This window comes from Natator depressus, chromosome 28, assembly GCF_965152275.1.
Source record: "Natator depressus isolate rNatDep1 chromosome 28, rNatDep2.hap1, whole genome shotgun sequence".
Lineage (NCBI taxonomy): Eukaryota > Metazoa > Chordata > Testudines > Cheloniidae > Natator > Natator depressus.
Genome location: NC_134261.1, coordinates 711,216 through 726,395, shown reverse-complemented (window position 1 = coordinate 726,395; position 15,180 = coordinate 711,216). Strand labels below are relative to the sequence as shown.

At 57.2% G+C, this 15,180-nt stretch overlaps 2 protein-coding genes across 2 annotated transcripts; one reads left to right on the top strand and one right to left on the bottom strand.

Moving 5' to 3' along the window:
* The first annotated feature begins 8,368 nt into the window (after positions 1–8,368).
* On the top strand, positions 8,369–11,411 carry LOC141978758 (vitelline membrane outer layer protein 1-like). Its single transcript, XM_074941075.1, has 5 exons — positions 8,369–8,375; positions 9,057–9,223; positions 9,392–9,486; positions 10,885–11,174; positions 11,389–11,411. The coding sequence occupies exons 1-5, from the start codon at positions 8,369–8,371 to the stop codon at positions 11,409–11,411; spliced, it is 582 nt and encodes a 193-aa protein (XP_074797176.1).
* A 724-nt stretch (positions 11,412–12,135) lies between these two features.
* Positions 12,136–14,318, bottom strand: TM4SF5 (transmembrane 4 L six family member 5). Its single transcript, XM_074941142.1, has 4 exons — positions 13,966–14,318; positions 13,651–13,790; positions 12,908–13,100; positions 12,136–12,253 (listed from the first exon to the last, which is right to left on the bottom strand). Exons 1-4 carry the CDS (start codon positions 14,110–14,112, stop codon positions 12,239–12,241), a joined length of 495 nt encoding a protein of 164 aa, XP_074797243.1. The 5' UTR covers positions 14,113–14,318; the 3' UTR covers positions 12,136–12,238.
* Positions 14,319–15,180: the final 862 nt, after the last annotated feature.

Genomic DNA, 15,180 nt, shown 5'->3' with positions numbered 1-15,180 from the left:
CAGGAAGGGATGACACAAACATCCCTGACTGCATCCGAAGAGCTCCCCATCCTTGGTTCAGTCTTACTGCGGCCAGTATTGGGTTAAAGCCGTACCAGGGTATACCAGAAATGGTTTATCAAAGTCACGTTCAATAACATGCTTCAATTTCTTTACAAACTCAAGGCAAAACTTGGTTTGAACAATCGTGGATTGGATCTGCTCTTGCAGCATGGTTCCTGTATGTCTCTTGTGATCTTGCCAAGAGCTAAAGAACCTCGCTCCTTTATCCATACAAGCTCTGGCAAACGTCTGAAACCCAATTAATATCAAGTCAATGTAGGTATTAATGTTGCTCATGGTATAGGAATCTTGGCATTTAGCCGTGTAAGCAATATGGTCATGTGCCTCAGTTTCCCTTTTCATACAGCCCATCAGGTCTGGAATGTCTTTTCCCTTGTGAAAAGTTCCAAGACTGTGTAGAGGCATCAGTATATCAACATCAGTATAACAAGGCCTTTTCACACAAAGTGTGATCTTATGTATCACTTTTAACATATTCGAGGGATTTTCCCAAAGATTTGGCACTGTGACAAAGTTCCTGCTTTGCCTTGGTGGGTCTTGCGCTTCTTGGCGGATTTGCTCGCCTTGGAGCTTCATGGCAGCCCTCAGCTTGGCCATTTTTCTGAACCCACCATCCAGGTCGACTCCTCCTGTGTCTGACCAGGAGTTGGGAGGATTTGCGGGGAGCCCAGGCCCGCCCTCTACCCCGGGTTCCAGCCCAGGGCCCTGTGGATTGCAGCTGTCTAGAGTGCCTCCTGGAACATCTGTGCAGCAGCTACAACTCCCTGGGCTACTTCCCCTTGGCCTCCTCCCAACACCTTCTTTATCCTCACCACAGGATCTTCCTCCTGGTGTCTGATAATGCTTGTACACCTCAGTTCTCCAACAGTCCGCGTTCTCACTCTCAGCTCCTAGTGCCTCTTGCTCCCAGCTCCTTACACGCACACCACAAACTGAAGTGAGCTCCTTTTTAAAACCCAGGTGCCCTGATTAGCCTGCCTTAATTGATTCTAGCAGCTTCTTGATTGGCTGCAGGTGTTCTACTCAGCCTGTCATTTTAATGGTCTCCAGAAGGTTCCTGATTGTTCTGGAACCTTCCCTGTTATCTTACCCAGCGAAAAGGGACCTACTTAACCTGGGGCTAATATATCTGCCTTCTATTACTCTCCTGTAGCCATCTGGCCCGACCCTGTCACAGCACATTGGACATTTTTACAGTTTTTGGTAATAGCAACACATTAGTTACAAGAATTACCATGAGCAATAACAACAAATTCATTGCAAGTGTCCATTTACAATCATTTCTGTCACACCTTTGGCTCAATACCACTGGGGTTTGGGCCTTTTAGGGTCAGCCTGTGGCTTTCCTTTGCAAAATTAAGGTCTCTCTTTCCCCCTTGTCCTGAAGGATCAAACCCTGATTTCTCTTGCTTAACAGAATTCACTGGCTGACTGGGTGTGCCCTCTGTGGTAACAGCTATTTGCAAGTCCTTCTTCTCCCTGCCAGCCAAGTAATTTGCATTACCTCAGACAGGAGCCAGTTCACCAGTTTTCAGATCCTTGCTACCGATCCCAAGGCTGGATTCTGTCTTAAAGAGAAACCGTCCATTTTCACTAACAAGCCAGACTCCAAGTTCTGTGGTCCTTCCCTTATCAACCTCTGCTTCCACAAGGAACTAGATGTTAAGTTCACTGAGAGACTAAAAGTCCTATCCAAAGTGTCCAGAGAGGAGAGCAGACCTGCCATCCCCTGCGCTCTCGAGAGTTTAACTACCCAGCTGTTCTGCTCTGCAGACTCAGCTCCCCAGTCTTCCCTCTGGACCTGGGCCACAGACTGTTCACTTACAGAACTAGCATGGAGACATCCCTTTCTCCACAACCTTCTCTCCCCAACAAGCTGGCCAAACACAGCCACTTGGTTAGAGGACTGTTTAACTTTCTTAACAGCTTTCCCTCCATCTAAGACCTTCTCAAAGCTATCCACGCTGGATCCTTCAACAGGAAAGTCAGTGGATCCATTCACAACAGAAAATTTCTGGCTGTTAGGAACTGAAACTTTCTTGATTAAATCACTTTCACACCCTTCAGTTGCAGTAAACTGCTTGCAAAGACTCCATGAGGATTCCTTTCCCGAGGGCTTTTCTGTGCAACAATTCACCCCTCACAGAAATTCTGCCCTTACCCTCTTTACCTAGGGCTTGCTCGAGAGGAACACGTTCCTGAGCAACAACAGACTCTTTCTGGGTCTCACTTACATCCAGAATTACCTCTGGCCCATCAGGCGGATTCCTACACAATCCCCTTTCAGGCAAACTCACAGACTTCCGAGATAAAAGGTCAGAAGCATTCTCCTTCCCTTTGCCACACACAAGCTCAGGAATCTTTTCCTTCTTGCTACAGGTTTCCACACCCTCAGTAGGTAACACAGTCACATCACCTTCATGCTCTCCTTGTGCCCTGGCTAGGATCTCACCCTGATTAGACAGAGTTGCTCCACCCTTTCCCAGCCACACACTAGCAACAGGCAAAATACAAGCACCAGAATTGTCTGGGCTCTGGGATTTTGCATAGATTTTACTAACTGTGTGCGACCTAGTTACAGGGCCATTCTCCCGAGCAGACACAAACTTAGGACACTTCCCTTCCTGGGCTTTAGCTGAATCCAGAACCAGCTCTGAGACAACTGCACTATTCTCAACCATCACAGGCTGAAAGGCCCCTTCTGTCTGCTCCACAGACAAAGAAGAGCCGGACACACTTTCTCCTTTCCCAGACACACAGCTTGGGATCTCTTTCCCCTGGTCCCAGCACACAAGGCTGGTCACAGACAACTGCTTGGAGATCAGGGTAGCTCCCTCCATAGGCAAGTCAATACCCCTGACAGTCACAGGCACGTTTCCTTCACTGTCACAATTCTCCCCCCAGCTAACAGGTAAGGTCCAGGGACACTCGTCTTCCACTCTCCTCGCCTCCCCACCCTGCTGACTGGACACAGCCATCAGCTCACAAGGCTGCCTAGGCTCATCCAGACCTTCCTTACCAAGCACCTTGCCACTCCCCACCGATAAACTGCTGCTCTTCTCACTACCCTGAGCTACTTCCAGCAAATCGCAGTTATCCTTTTCCAGGTTCACTTTTACAAGCTGTACTAGCCACCAATCCATCCCCCATCAAACATCCACCCTTTCCTTCCTCAGGCAGGGCTTCCACCTGGCCATCCACTTTAATCTGCTCCTGAGAAACACTGTCCTGACCAATGAGTTCATTCTGCTCTTTATCTAACTCCAGATTCACTTCTGAGACATTAGACAGACAGTCAGAAACTTCACTCACAGACAAACAGCTACTTTCCAAAGACAAATTTTTGGAAAAACCCTCCGTAGACCCAACTTTAGGATTCATCCTCCCCTGCGCCTGGTTTGTGTTCCCTTGACCGCACATAGCTTTAATGTAATTTCCACTCATAAGATCCTTAGGGATTGCATTCTTCACTCCCACAACCATGGTGCCCTCAAATCCCTTCCATTTAAGGTGGATTTTAGCCAAAGGGACCCTGACCAAATCCTCAGAGAGGGCTACCACAGTTACACTTTTGCCTGGCCAATAATCTTCCTCCCTGACAAGACTTGCTTTAACCAAAGCGGTGTCTGCTGCGGGGTCCCTCCATGCCACACACCTCACTCCATTCACTTCTGCCCTGCTAATAAACTCTGCAGTATTTCTCCCATCTTTAGCTTTAATATGAGTTTTAAGGTCAAATTCTTCAGAGACCACAGAAACAGCATTTGCACAGGGGGCACCAGCGCTGGGCTCTGTGTGGCTTGCCTGTGAGTTTAGAATAACCGGATTAGCATTTGCCCTGGCGTGTGGGGCTGCTGGTTTTGGGCCGCCCTTCAGGGTTGGGCAATCTGGTCTCATGTGGCCCAGCACACCACAGTGATAGCATTCAACCTGTTTATTCTTGAGGTGAGAGTTCCTACCCTCTGGGCCCACACGAGCTCCTTTATAAGAGTCAGGGCCAGGTTTACTTTTAAATCCTTCTCTCCTCTTGAACTGGGGAGAACGGTGATGAATTTCCCCCCGGAGTTTATACCCTTCCCGAGCCCTGTTTTGCGTATGGGCATCCGCAATCTCCGCAGCCCGTAGGACTGACTCAGGGTCCCTATCACACACCGCGGCTCTCACACGGTCAGGCACAAGGTCTAAGAACTGTTCCAAAGTTATTAACTCCAGCAGTTTTTCAAAACTCCCCTGCGCCTTGGCTCCCACAACCCACTTTTTAACAAAACCCACCAGCTTATGAGCACATTCTACAAAAGTACCATCATTGGACATCTTAAACTTTCTACACTTGACCCTGTAAGAAGCGGGAGTAACCCGAACCGCCTCAACATAGAATCCTTAAACCGCTCATAATCCAAGGCTTCTTGTTCCCCCAATTCATTAAATACCTCCCTGGCTTTCCCCGTCGGCCTGGTCGGCAGGACAGGCATTCGCTGAGCATCGGGGATCCGGTACAGATTGCAGAGGCGTTCAAAGGGAGACAAAAACTCCTCTAGGTCCTCGGTATCGTTGCAAATGGGACACATCCTCTCCCCGTTCTTCTCGTGGCGGTGGGGAAGTGGAGCCCCAGGCGGTGGTGACTTTCTCTGCTCTTCCAATACTCGGAGCTGAAGTCTGGCCGTCTCCTGCTACATCTGTTGAGCTCTATTCTTCCTTTCGCCAGCTTCCTTTTCCCTCTCGGCACCTTCTCTTTCTAGCAATCGAAGATCTGCTAGAGTCCGTTCATGCTCAAGTTGCAGTTTATTTGTTGCCTTTCGCACTCTGTAGCCTCAGGTTAAGGGCTGTGCTCCTGCCTCCTGATCACTGGCCACTAACAGATCTCTCAGTTCTTCCTTTGTAGCTTTCTTCCTAAAGCTTATCCCCTTTTCTGAACACAAACCTTCCAGGGCTTTTTTGCCAAGGCCCTCGTATGTTCTTCGCTCACCCATTGCAACTGCTCTTTGACCGACCAAACTCTCAAGACCAAAATTCAAATTTGGATAGCGTGGGGTTCTGACCCAAAGTTTAATTGACCTGGTTCTGTGGATCCTGCCGACTACGCCCCTGTAATAGGCTGGTTCTGGTGGAGAGTGCCAAGTCAGGACAAATTGCTTAAAAGAGGGAAGTCATAGCCCAAGGCTGGGGTTTTTCCACCTCTAAGGCAAACCAAACCAGCCAGACAGAGAGGACTTTGGTCTCACCCCGCTGGCTAACCACACGTCACACAAGCAGTTACCTCGGACACCCCAGTTTCCCAGGATCCCCACCAGGGCCCCTCGTTATGGGGACAGATGGTTATGAAAACCAAACACCCCAGTAAAAGAACAAAGGTTCCCTCGATCCCAAAGGACCAAGCCCCAGACCCGGATCAATGTACAGATCAGATCTTACCCACAAATCACGCTGTGGCCAATCCTTTAGCATCTAAAATCTAAAGGTTTAGTCACAAGAGGAAAAGAGATCGATGAGCGCTAGAGTTGGGGAAAGGGAATCACTGACATCCAGGAACGGCCAAGTTCTCGGGTCAGGCTTGCGGCAGTGATGGACTAAACGGCAGGTTCAAATCCCGTCTCTGGAGAACATCCCCAGCTGGGAGGGGTCCTTCAGTCCTTGGGTCAGAGCGTCAGGGCAGCCAGGTCCCTCCAGAGGCCAGACGCAGGACTGAAGACCAGATGGAGGAGCCGCAGCTGCTCTTTATAGTCTCTTGCCATGTGGTCTTTGTTTCTTTGTCCCAAGGACAAGCTGCCCATCACACGGCCTGGAAAACCCTCGGAGTTCAGTCCATAGGCAGGTCCCTGCATGCCTGGCTGAGGCCCCCCAACCTGAAGCGAATCCTCACCAGCAACCACACACAACAGAACCACTAACCCAGGAACCTATCCTTGCAACAAAGCCCGTTGCCAACTGTGCCCACATATCTATTCAGGGGACAGCATCACAGGGCCCAGTCACATCAGCCACACTATCAGAGGCTCGTTCACCTGCACATCCACCAATGTGATATATGCCATCATGTACCAGCAATGCCCCTCTGCCATGTACATTGGTCAAACCGGACAGTCTCTACGTAAAAGAATAAATGGACACAAATCAGATGTCAAGAATGATAACATTCAAAAACCAGTCGGAGAACACTTCAATCTGTCTGGTCACTCGATTAGAGACCTGAAAGTCGCAGTTATTCAACAAAAAACTTCAAAAACAGACTCCAACGAGATACTGCAGAACTGGAATTAATTTGCAAACTAGACACCATCAAATTAGGCCTGAATAAAGACTGGGAGTGGATGGGTCATTGCACAAACTGCAAACTATTTCCCCAGGCCAATTTCCCCCCTACTGTTACTCACACTCTTCCTTGTCAACTGTTTGAAATGAGCCATCCTGATTCTCACTACAAAAGTTTTTTTTTCTCCTGCTCATAATAGCCCACCTTAATCGATGAGTCTCGTTAGAATTGGTCTGGCAACCCCCATTTGTTCATGTTCTCTGTATATATCTATCTTCCTACTGTATTTGCCACTGCATGCATCCGATGAAGTGAGCTGTAGCTCACGAAAGCTCATGCTCAAATAAATTGGTTAGTCGCTAAGGTGCCACAAGTCCTCCTCCTGCTTTTTTTTAAGATGTGTCTGCTTTCTCTCAATGCTTAATTGCATAGCTGAGATGGTCCTTAATGGGCTAGGCAGAGCTGACACCAGCTTGTCTGGGGTATCACCCAGAAGCCTAGCACAAGTTTGAAATACAGACAGTACAGGGCCAATACTTATAACTTTAAATACAAAAATGCTACATGCAAACAGACTGCATAATCCTAACCAGCCAACCATACCCTGGTCTTAGAAACCTGAGACAGGGTCGGGCCAGACGGCTACAGGAGAGTGATAGAAGGCAGATATATTAGCCCCAGATTAAGTAGATCCCTTTTCCCTGGGTAAGGTAACAGCAGGGGTTCCAGAACAATCAGAAACTTGCTGGAACCAATTAAGGCAGGCAGGCTAATTAGGACACCTGGAGCCAATTGAGAAGCGGCTAGAATCAATTAAGGCAGGCTAATCAGGGCACCTGGTTTAAAAAGGAGCTCACTGCCGTCAGTGAGGGGCGTGCAAGGAGCTGAGAGTGAGAGGGTGTGCTGCTGGAGGACTGAGGAGTACAAACGCTATCTGGCATCCGGAGGAAGGTCCTGTGGAGAGGGTACAGAAGGTGTTGGGGCTGGAACCCGGAGTAGAGGGCGGGCCCGGGTTCCCCCCATCTCCCTGTTGGATACCGAAGGGATGGACCTGGACTGTGGGTCCCACCAGAGGGGAAGGTCCCTGGCCTGTCCCCCGACCCACGAGGTGGGCCAGCGGAGACTGTGGGGATTGTTCTCCTCCCTTTTCCCCAGGCTGGCCAGCGACGAGGTTCTCTGAGTGGACGGCAGGTTTGAGCCACGAGCAAACCTGAGGGCTGCCGTGAACCTCGGAGGTGAGCAAATCCGCCCCTAAGTGCAGGACCCACCAAGGCAGAGGGGGAACTTTGTCACACCCCTTATTTGACCCGCTTTATATGAGATTTGGTGCCACTACAGGACCTTGGTTGCAACCATGATCTATATGGTCCCAGATTATGTCAATAAAGTCGCACCCCTATTTTGATCGTTGAATCAAAGCCATGGGAATAGACAAGTCTCGTCTGCTCCCATCACAAGCCCAGAGCCAGCATCTCCCCTTCTCTCCCTCACCGGGCCGGCTGCATTTCAAACCTCTGTTCCTTTCCAGCGCTTCCTAACGAGGCTTTAGAGCTGGGCCCTGGGTCAGGTCAGTCTGGGAGTTAATTAACTCTTTCTGGCCCGGTCACCGTTCAATGGGATATTATATTACACTCAGCACGTCACACCCATCCAGCCACGCGGGGCGGCATTCATTGCATTCCACAGTCTTGATTAATTGACTCCCCATATCAGCCGCTCCACTATCTCGCCCTGGATCTATGGCAGACAAAGAGGCCTATAATTATAACTAACGATGCTGCTATCTGGGTGCCCTGGGTGTTTCCAAGAAATGCGAAGCTGGGCAGCTGCCAGCCAACAGGGGAGAGAATATGTCAGGAGTGCAGAACGCAGGGATTGTGGCATTTTCAGAGTGAACCGGAGTGTGACTCAGTTTCCCCACTTTAGTATGCATCGCCACCCGGCGGGTGCAAGGGAGAGAAGTGCCCCCCGGGAGGGAGACGTCGGTGGAGGTCACCCCAAGCAGCTGCCTGGCTCTGGGAATGACCCCAGAGGTGCAGAGACACTGAACCCGTAATGGGCGGTAGGGGCTGCGTGGCCGGGCGTGAGCAGACGGGCTTTGAAACCCTGCTGGTGCCCCGGGCGCGGCCACAATTTAACACTTGTCACTGATGGCGAACTTGGGGACAAGCCCCCCTCACCATTAGACGTTTTGCATCTTGTTTCCAGCCCGAGTTTGCCTGGTTCCAACTCCCGGCCCGGCTGGGACCTGCCTCTGCCAGTCTGAGGAGCCCGTTGTGAACATTCGCTCCCCGCGCCGGCACTCGCAGCCCGGGATCAGTCACCCCTTCGCCGCCTCCCCGTTAAGCAGTGGGATACGATGTCCAAAGTGATAACAGTGGGGTCAGCGGGGGGATCCTGGCACCGTAATGGCATAGTGGTGGGAGCGGTGGGATACCATGTGGCCGGAGGTGTTGTCACGTGATGTATTTGCTTTGGGTGCCTCCGAGAGTCGGGCCGATCAGGAGCAGAGCCCTGGGTGGGTGGCGGCAGGAACCTTGCGCCATGCGCCCTGGGGCAGCCGGGGGCAGGATTAACCTAATGATTGCCCCGACCCCGCGCCAAGAGAAGGCGAGGCCGGCCCCTTTGCGCTGTCCACACAGGCCGGAACCCAGCACAGCCCACTCTCCCCTGGTATAAAATACTCCTGCCCCGTGCCAGGAGCTGCACATCTGCTGCGGGCTTCCTTCACTCGCCTGCCCAGCCAGGGATACCTCCCTGCATGCCACGCTCGGCCTTGTGCTCGTCTGCTGCCTCTGGGACGCATGGGCCCAGACCAGGATCCAAGTTACCAATGGAGGAATATGGGGCAAGTGGGGCCAGGAAGAGACCTGCCCCAACAAGAGCTTTGCCATTGGGTTCTCCCTGAAGGTAAAGATTCACATCCACCAACCCGGCTCCTTCCTGCCCCACAGCCCTGAGCCCCTCTGCCCAATTTCCCCCCTCCCCACGCCCTTCTGCCCCCCATCTCCTTGTACTGAAGTGATGGGGGACAGGTCTCTAATGCCCAGGCTTGTTGCCCCCCAACCCCTGTTGCAGGTGGAGCTGCCCCAGCTCTCTGGGGACGACAGGGCGCTAAACGGGATCCGGCTGCTCTGCTCCGATGGCAGAACCATCCAGTCCAACGTGGGGCCGTGAGTACCGTGGGGAGGGGCCCAACGGAGGGTGTGGGCAGGTGGCTGAGGGGGCACCGGGCGCCGTGCACACGAGTGGAATACGGGTGTCACCAAGAGAGCTGGGGTGGGTGGGGGGTTAGCAGTGGCAGAGACGGGAGGGTGGCATCAACGGTGGGACATTGGTGTCAGCAGTGGGTTAGCGGTGGCAGGGGAGGGATCGTGGTGGTGTCAGTGGGTTAGCGGTGGCAGCGGTGGGATCGTGGTAGTGACAGAGGGTTAGTGGTGGCAGAGGTGGGATCGTGGTAGTGACAGAGGGTTAGTGGTGGCAGAGGTGGGATCGTGGTAGTGACAGAGGGTTAGCGGTGGCAGGGGAGGGATCGTGGTAGTGACAGAGGGTTAGTGGTGGCAGCGGTGGGATCGTGGTGGTGACAGTGGGCTAGCGGTGGCAGTAGTGGGATCGTGGTAGTGACAGAGGGTTAGCGGCGGCAGGGGAGGGATCGTGGTGGTGACAGAGGGTTAGTGGTGGCAGAGGTGGGATCGTGGTGGTGACAGAGGGTTAGAGGTGGCAGGGGTGGGATCGTGGTAGTGACAGAGGGTTAGCGGCGGCAGGGGAGGGATCGTGGTGGTGACAGAGGGTTAGTGGTGGCAGAGGTGGGATCGTGGTGGTGACAGAGGGTTAGAGGTGGCAGGGGTGGGATCGTGGTAGTGACAGAGGGTTAGCGGCGGCAGGGGAGGGATCGTGGTAGTGACAGAGGGTTAGCGGTGGCAGGGGAGGGATCGTGGTAGTGACAGAGGGTTAGTGGTGGCAGCGGTGGGATCGTGGTGGTGACAGTGGGTTAGCGGTGGCAGTAGTGGGATCGTGGTAGTGACAGAGGGTTAGCGGCGGCAGGGGAGGGATCGTGGTGGTGACAGAGGGTTAGTGGTGGCAGAGGTGGGATCGTGGTGGTGACAGAGGGTTAGAGGTGGCAGGGGTGGGATCGTGGTAGTGACAGAGGGTTAGCGGCGGCAGGGGAGGGATCGTGGTAGTGACAGAGGGTTAGCAGCGGCAGGGGAGGGATCGTGGTGTTGGCAGAGGGTTAGCGGTGGCAGGGGAGGGATCGTGGTGGTGACAGAGGGTTAGCGGTGGCAGGGGAGGGATCGTGGTGGTGACAGTGGGTTAGCGGTGCCAGCGGTGGGATCATGGTGGTGACAGAGGGTTAGCGGTGGCAGGGGAGGGATCGTGGTGGTGACAGTGGGTTAGCGGCGGCAGGGGAGGGATCATGGTGTTGGCAGAGGGTTAGTGGTGGCAGAAGTGGGATCGTGGTAGTGACAGATCGTTAGCGGTGGCAGGGGAGGGATCGTGGTAGTGACAGTGGGTTAGTGGTGTCAGCAGTGGGATACTAGGGCAGCAGGCTCCCAGCCGTTCTCTCCTCCCAGGTGGGGCTCCTGGACCCCAGTGATGAAATGCCCCTCAGGGCAGCATCTGACCCAGTTCCGGCTGCGGGTGGAGCCGTGCCAGGGCCTCAAGGACGACACGGCCGCCGACAACATCGAGTTCATCTGCACGGGTGGGGCAGAGCTGCGGGGGCACGGGCGGTGCTGGGGCAAGTCGGGCCCCCAGAGCTGCTCCTGCGGCCAGCGGGGCATCTGCCCCATCGCCACCAAGGTGGAGGCCCCCCAGGGCAAGGGGGATGACACAGCCCTGAACGACGTCTACTTCAGATGCTGCAGCCCCCTAACCCTGCCCCCCACCCCAACCCTGCCCCCTCCACCCCAACCCAGACCCCCTGCTCCTCACCCCAGACCCCCAGCACCAGGTTGCCTGGTGGGCACGGACCGTTCCCCATTGACCCCCCAATCCCTCCTACTCACACTCCCCGCCTCCCCACGAACCCCGCTCCCAGCTGCTGCCCCGCCAGCCCCTGTGTGTGACCCCCCCAGTAAACGACTTACTGGGGACCTGAGCGGAACGGCGTCTACCTCTCGTTGGCCGGACGCAAGCCTGGCAATGGGGCAGGGGGGTGTCGCTCCCCCCAGCTAAGGTGGGGTAGAGGGTGGGAATTAGAGACCCAACCCCCCCCCAATCCAATTCCCTCACCCCCACCTCCCCAGACAGACTGCCTGGCTCAATGGGGCGGAGAATGGGGAGCGGGGCCTGTCCCCTCTAGGGGGCACCGGCTCCCATCTGGCCCCACATCAAGGGCCCTGTGGGGGAGAGCAGCCCCCTTCACTGAGCCCCCGAGCTCTGCCCCGATCCCCCCCAGTGCTATCCCCCTCCCCTGGCCCCCCCCGCTCTTCCATAGGGCTCTGCCCCACTTCCCACCATCCCCCTCCCCAAATCCGTCCCTCCCACCTCCCCGCCAGCCCCTCCTTCAAGACCTAGGGGGCAAGGTCAGACCCCGAGGAGTCCGGACCCCCACCCGCAGGCCCCCTCCGCCCAACTGCCCCATCCCGAATCGGGTCCCCCCCCACATCGCACTCCCAATGAAACCCGCACGCGCCAGGAGGGAACAGGGGGGCTCTTTAATCCGCTGGGGGGGGGGAGGAACAAGCTGGAGGGCTGGGGGGTGTGGGGGGCTGAGATCTTCAAACCGGGAAAGCGAGGTCGGGGGGGGGCCCGGCTGGAGCCCCCACCATAAAGGGCCCAGGCATCCCACAGTCACTGAGCCCCAGGGACCTTGACCCCCTGCCCCCCGAGATGGACAGACAGACGGGGAGTGCGTGACAAGGAGTGAAAGAGCCCCCCCCGAAAGAGCCCCCCAGAAACGGGTTTTCGGGGTCTCTCGGCAGCTCAGAGGCCTTCGCCCTGGGGGAGGGGAACCAGAGATGCAGGAAGTTAGTGACTGGGTATTTATCCAGCCCCCCTGGGTGCCCCAAACCAGGTATTTATCCAGCCCCCCCCGGATGCCCCCAAACCGGGTATTTACCCAGCCCCCCTGGGTGCCCCAAACTGAGTATTCCCCCAGCTCCCCCGGGGCCCCCAAACCGGGTGTTTACCCAGCCCCCCGGGGGCCCCCAAACTGGGTGTTTACCCAGCTCCCCGCGAGCCCTGAACCGGGGTATTCCCCCAGCCCCCCAGGTGCCCCCGAACCGGGTATTCCCCCAGCCCCCCACGAGCCCCAAACTGGGAATTCCCCCAGCCCCCCGGGTGCCCCCAAACCGGGTATTCCCCCAGCCCCCCACGAGCCCCAAACTGGGAATTCCCCCAGCCCCCCGGGTGCCCCCAAACCGGGTATTCCCCCAGCCCCCCGCGAGCCCTGAACCGGGTATTCCCCCAGCCCCCCGGGTGCCCCCAAACCGGGTATTTCCCCAGCCCCCCGCGAGCCCCAAACCTGGTATTCCCCCAGCCCCCTGGGTGCCCCCGAACCGGGTATTCCCCCAGCCCCTGGGTGCCCCCAAACCGGGTATTCCCCCAGCGAGCCCCGAACCGGGAATTCCCCCAGCCCCGGGCGTCTCTCACCTGGCGCTCGGCCGGCTTGCGGCAGTCCCCGCACAGGGTGCCCAGCAGCCCGTTGACCACCTGCACGGCGCACAGGGCCAGCTCCAGGGCCCCCAGCCCCAGGGTGATGGAGAACAGGACCACGTGCCAGAGCACCCCCCGGGGGGGGTTCACACACAGCCCCCACAGCGTCCGGTTCGCCAGGTAGTTCTCGCTGCGGGAGTCGGGGGGGTGGGGGGGACACACGGTCAGGGCGATCACAGCTCGGGGAGCAGAGCCGGGGTGTGTGTGGGGGGGTGATTCTGGGGGGCCAAGATCAGGGAGGGGGGCAGGGAGTGGAATCGGAATTGGGGGCCGGGAGTGGGAGTTGGGGCGCTGTCTTTATGAACCCCCACCCCTGCCTCGGTTTCCCCACGGGGTTCCTGTTGGCCCTGGGGTGAGGGGGGAGTGAGGGAAGGGTTGCACACTGCCCGGGGGGGGGGGAAGGCTTGGGGGCCAGGCCTGGGTCCATGGGGTGGGGGGACCTGGATCAAGGGAGGGGGGGCAGGATTTCTGAGAGCGGTGGAAGGGGCAGGAGTCAGACAGAGGTTAGGGGGCTGGGGATGGAAGTTGGGGGGCTAGGGATTTGCGGGGCTGGGCAGGTCAGGGTTAGGATTGTGGGGGGCTGGGAGGGGGTTAGGGTTCTGGGGGTCAGGCTGGGGGGCTCCCAGCTCCTGGGGCTCCCCAAGGTTATTATGGGATGGGGCAGGCCCCCCGCTCCTGACCTGATGTCCTGGAAGGGCGACCCCCATGTCCCCTCAGAGTCCTCGCAGAGGGGCCCATTGGCCAGGCCAGTGGCGGACACGACCAGGCAGTAAAACCCCCCCAGGACGCCCCACAGCGAGCAGAACACGGAGCGCAGCATCTGTGGGGGGAAACGGGGGGGTGGGGGGGTGAGTGCCGGGAGCAGCCCCCCCGCCCCACAGCCTCCCCCACCGCATCCCTTACAGTCCCCACACCGCCCACCCTGACCCTCCCCTGCCCCCCACCCGCCCACCCGCCCCAGGAACGAGGGTTCGAGGGGGAGGGGGGGTCCGTACCCGGCACCGGTTCCCGCAGCATCCGACTCCACAGCAGCCCTTCCCACCGGCGCGGATGGCCGAGAGCCCGGGGCAGAGAACCTGAAATGGGGGGGACGGGGGGGGACACGTCAAAACCAGCAGCCCATAACGCCCCCCCCCCACCATCAGTCCCACGGGCCCATCCAGTGTCGGGCAGTTCCCCAGGCCCCTCCCGGGTGGGTGCGTCACTGGCGTCAGGCCGATAAGACCCCGTCGTTATCAGGCTCCTGATAACCGCAGCCCGGAGCAAAGGGCAACCGGGGTGCGCTTGATCGAAGCTAGCCGGGGGGAGGGGGAAGTGCCGGCATGGGATCCCCCCCCTCCAGGCCCCAGCCCAGAGTAGGGACAGCGCCCTCCCCGTCACACAGAGACCCCCCTCCCTGAGACCCCCTGCCCCTCCAGTCCCGCCCACCCCGCAGTCAATACGATTCTCCGCAGGGAAGGGACCACATGTGAGGAGGCCTAAGTGCGCCTCAGTTTCCCTCTGGGCTCTGCCTTGCCGTGCCCGAGCATCCCAGCGGGGAGCGGAGGTGCCAGAAGAGACACGGGGCAGCCAACCCCACCAAGCCACCTGCCGCCGAGAGCTTTCCTCCCCGCCCTCCCCCACCGCTCTGCAGGGAAACCGAGGAAAGGCCCCGAGCCGGAGGACAAAAAGGCCAGGCAGCTGGGTTAAGAGGGAAGCTCTCCGGAGATGTCTACATGGCATGGGCACTGACTCTGGTTTGAGACCTAGCCTGCCCCCCCTGCACTTCCGTCCACACACAAATCTGGGGCAGCGGGCACTCCGGGCCCGGGTCCTGGGGGGCGATCCCAGGAGCCTGCGTCCTGCTGCGATCTGGATCAGAGTCTCACCCAGGGGTCTGCTCGGTGGGACCCAGCCTGGCACGCTGCAGGGTTCCCCCAAGGGGCAGTTTAAAAGCCGGGCCGTAGTGCCGAGCCCGTGGACCCGGGACACCCCGTCTGCTGGGGCGTCGTCATGGGCGACAAGAACTTGCCCGACAGATACATGGCTGGGCGGCGACCAACAGAACGGAGGTGCTTGGGCGGAGCTATCGACCCTGGGGTGGGCGTGCCCAGAAAAGGGCCGGTCAGGGCGCAGTTGGTGCCAGCGGTGGGATACAGGCCTGCAGCGGAAACCAGCCCAAGGAGCATTTCCGTGCACGGCATCTGGGGGTGGGGATGCCTTTGGGTCCT

What these genes read in the sequence shown, in the direction of transcription:
- LOC141978758 (XM_074941075.1), top strand. An exon ending in CCATTGGGTTCTCCCTGAAG is followed by an intron (nt 9,224 to 9,391) that starts GTAAAGATTCAC and finishes CCCCTGTTGCAG; the next exon opens with GTGGAGCTGCCCCAGCTCTC. An exon ending in CGACGTCTACTTCAGATGCT is followed by an intron (nt 11,175 to 11,388) that starts GCAGCCCCCTAA and finishes TGACCCCCCCAG; the next exon opens with TAAACGACTTACTGGGGACC.
- TM4SF5 (XM_074941142.1), bottom strand. Translation starts at nt 14,112, where the DNA reads ATGGTGGGGGGGGGGCGTTATGGGCTGCTGGTTTTGACGTGTCCCCCC. An exon ending in GCTGCGGGAACCGGTGCCGG is followed by an intron (nt 13,791 to 13,965) that starts GTACGGACCCCC and finishes TTCCCCCCACAG; the next exon opens with ATGCTGCGCTCCGTGTTCTG. An exon ending in TCGCCCTTCCAGGACATCAG is followed by an intron (nt 13,101 to 13,650) that starts GTCAGGAGCGGG and finishes CGACTCCCGCAG; the next exon opens with CGAGAACTACCTGGCGAACC.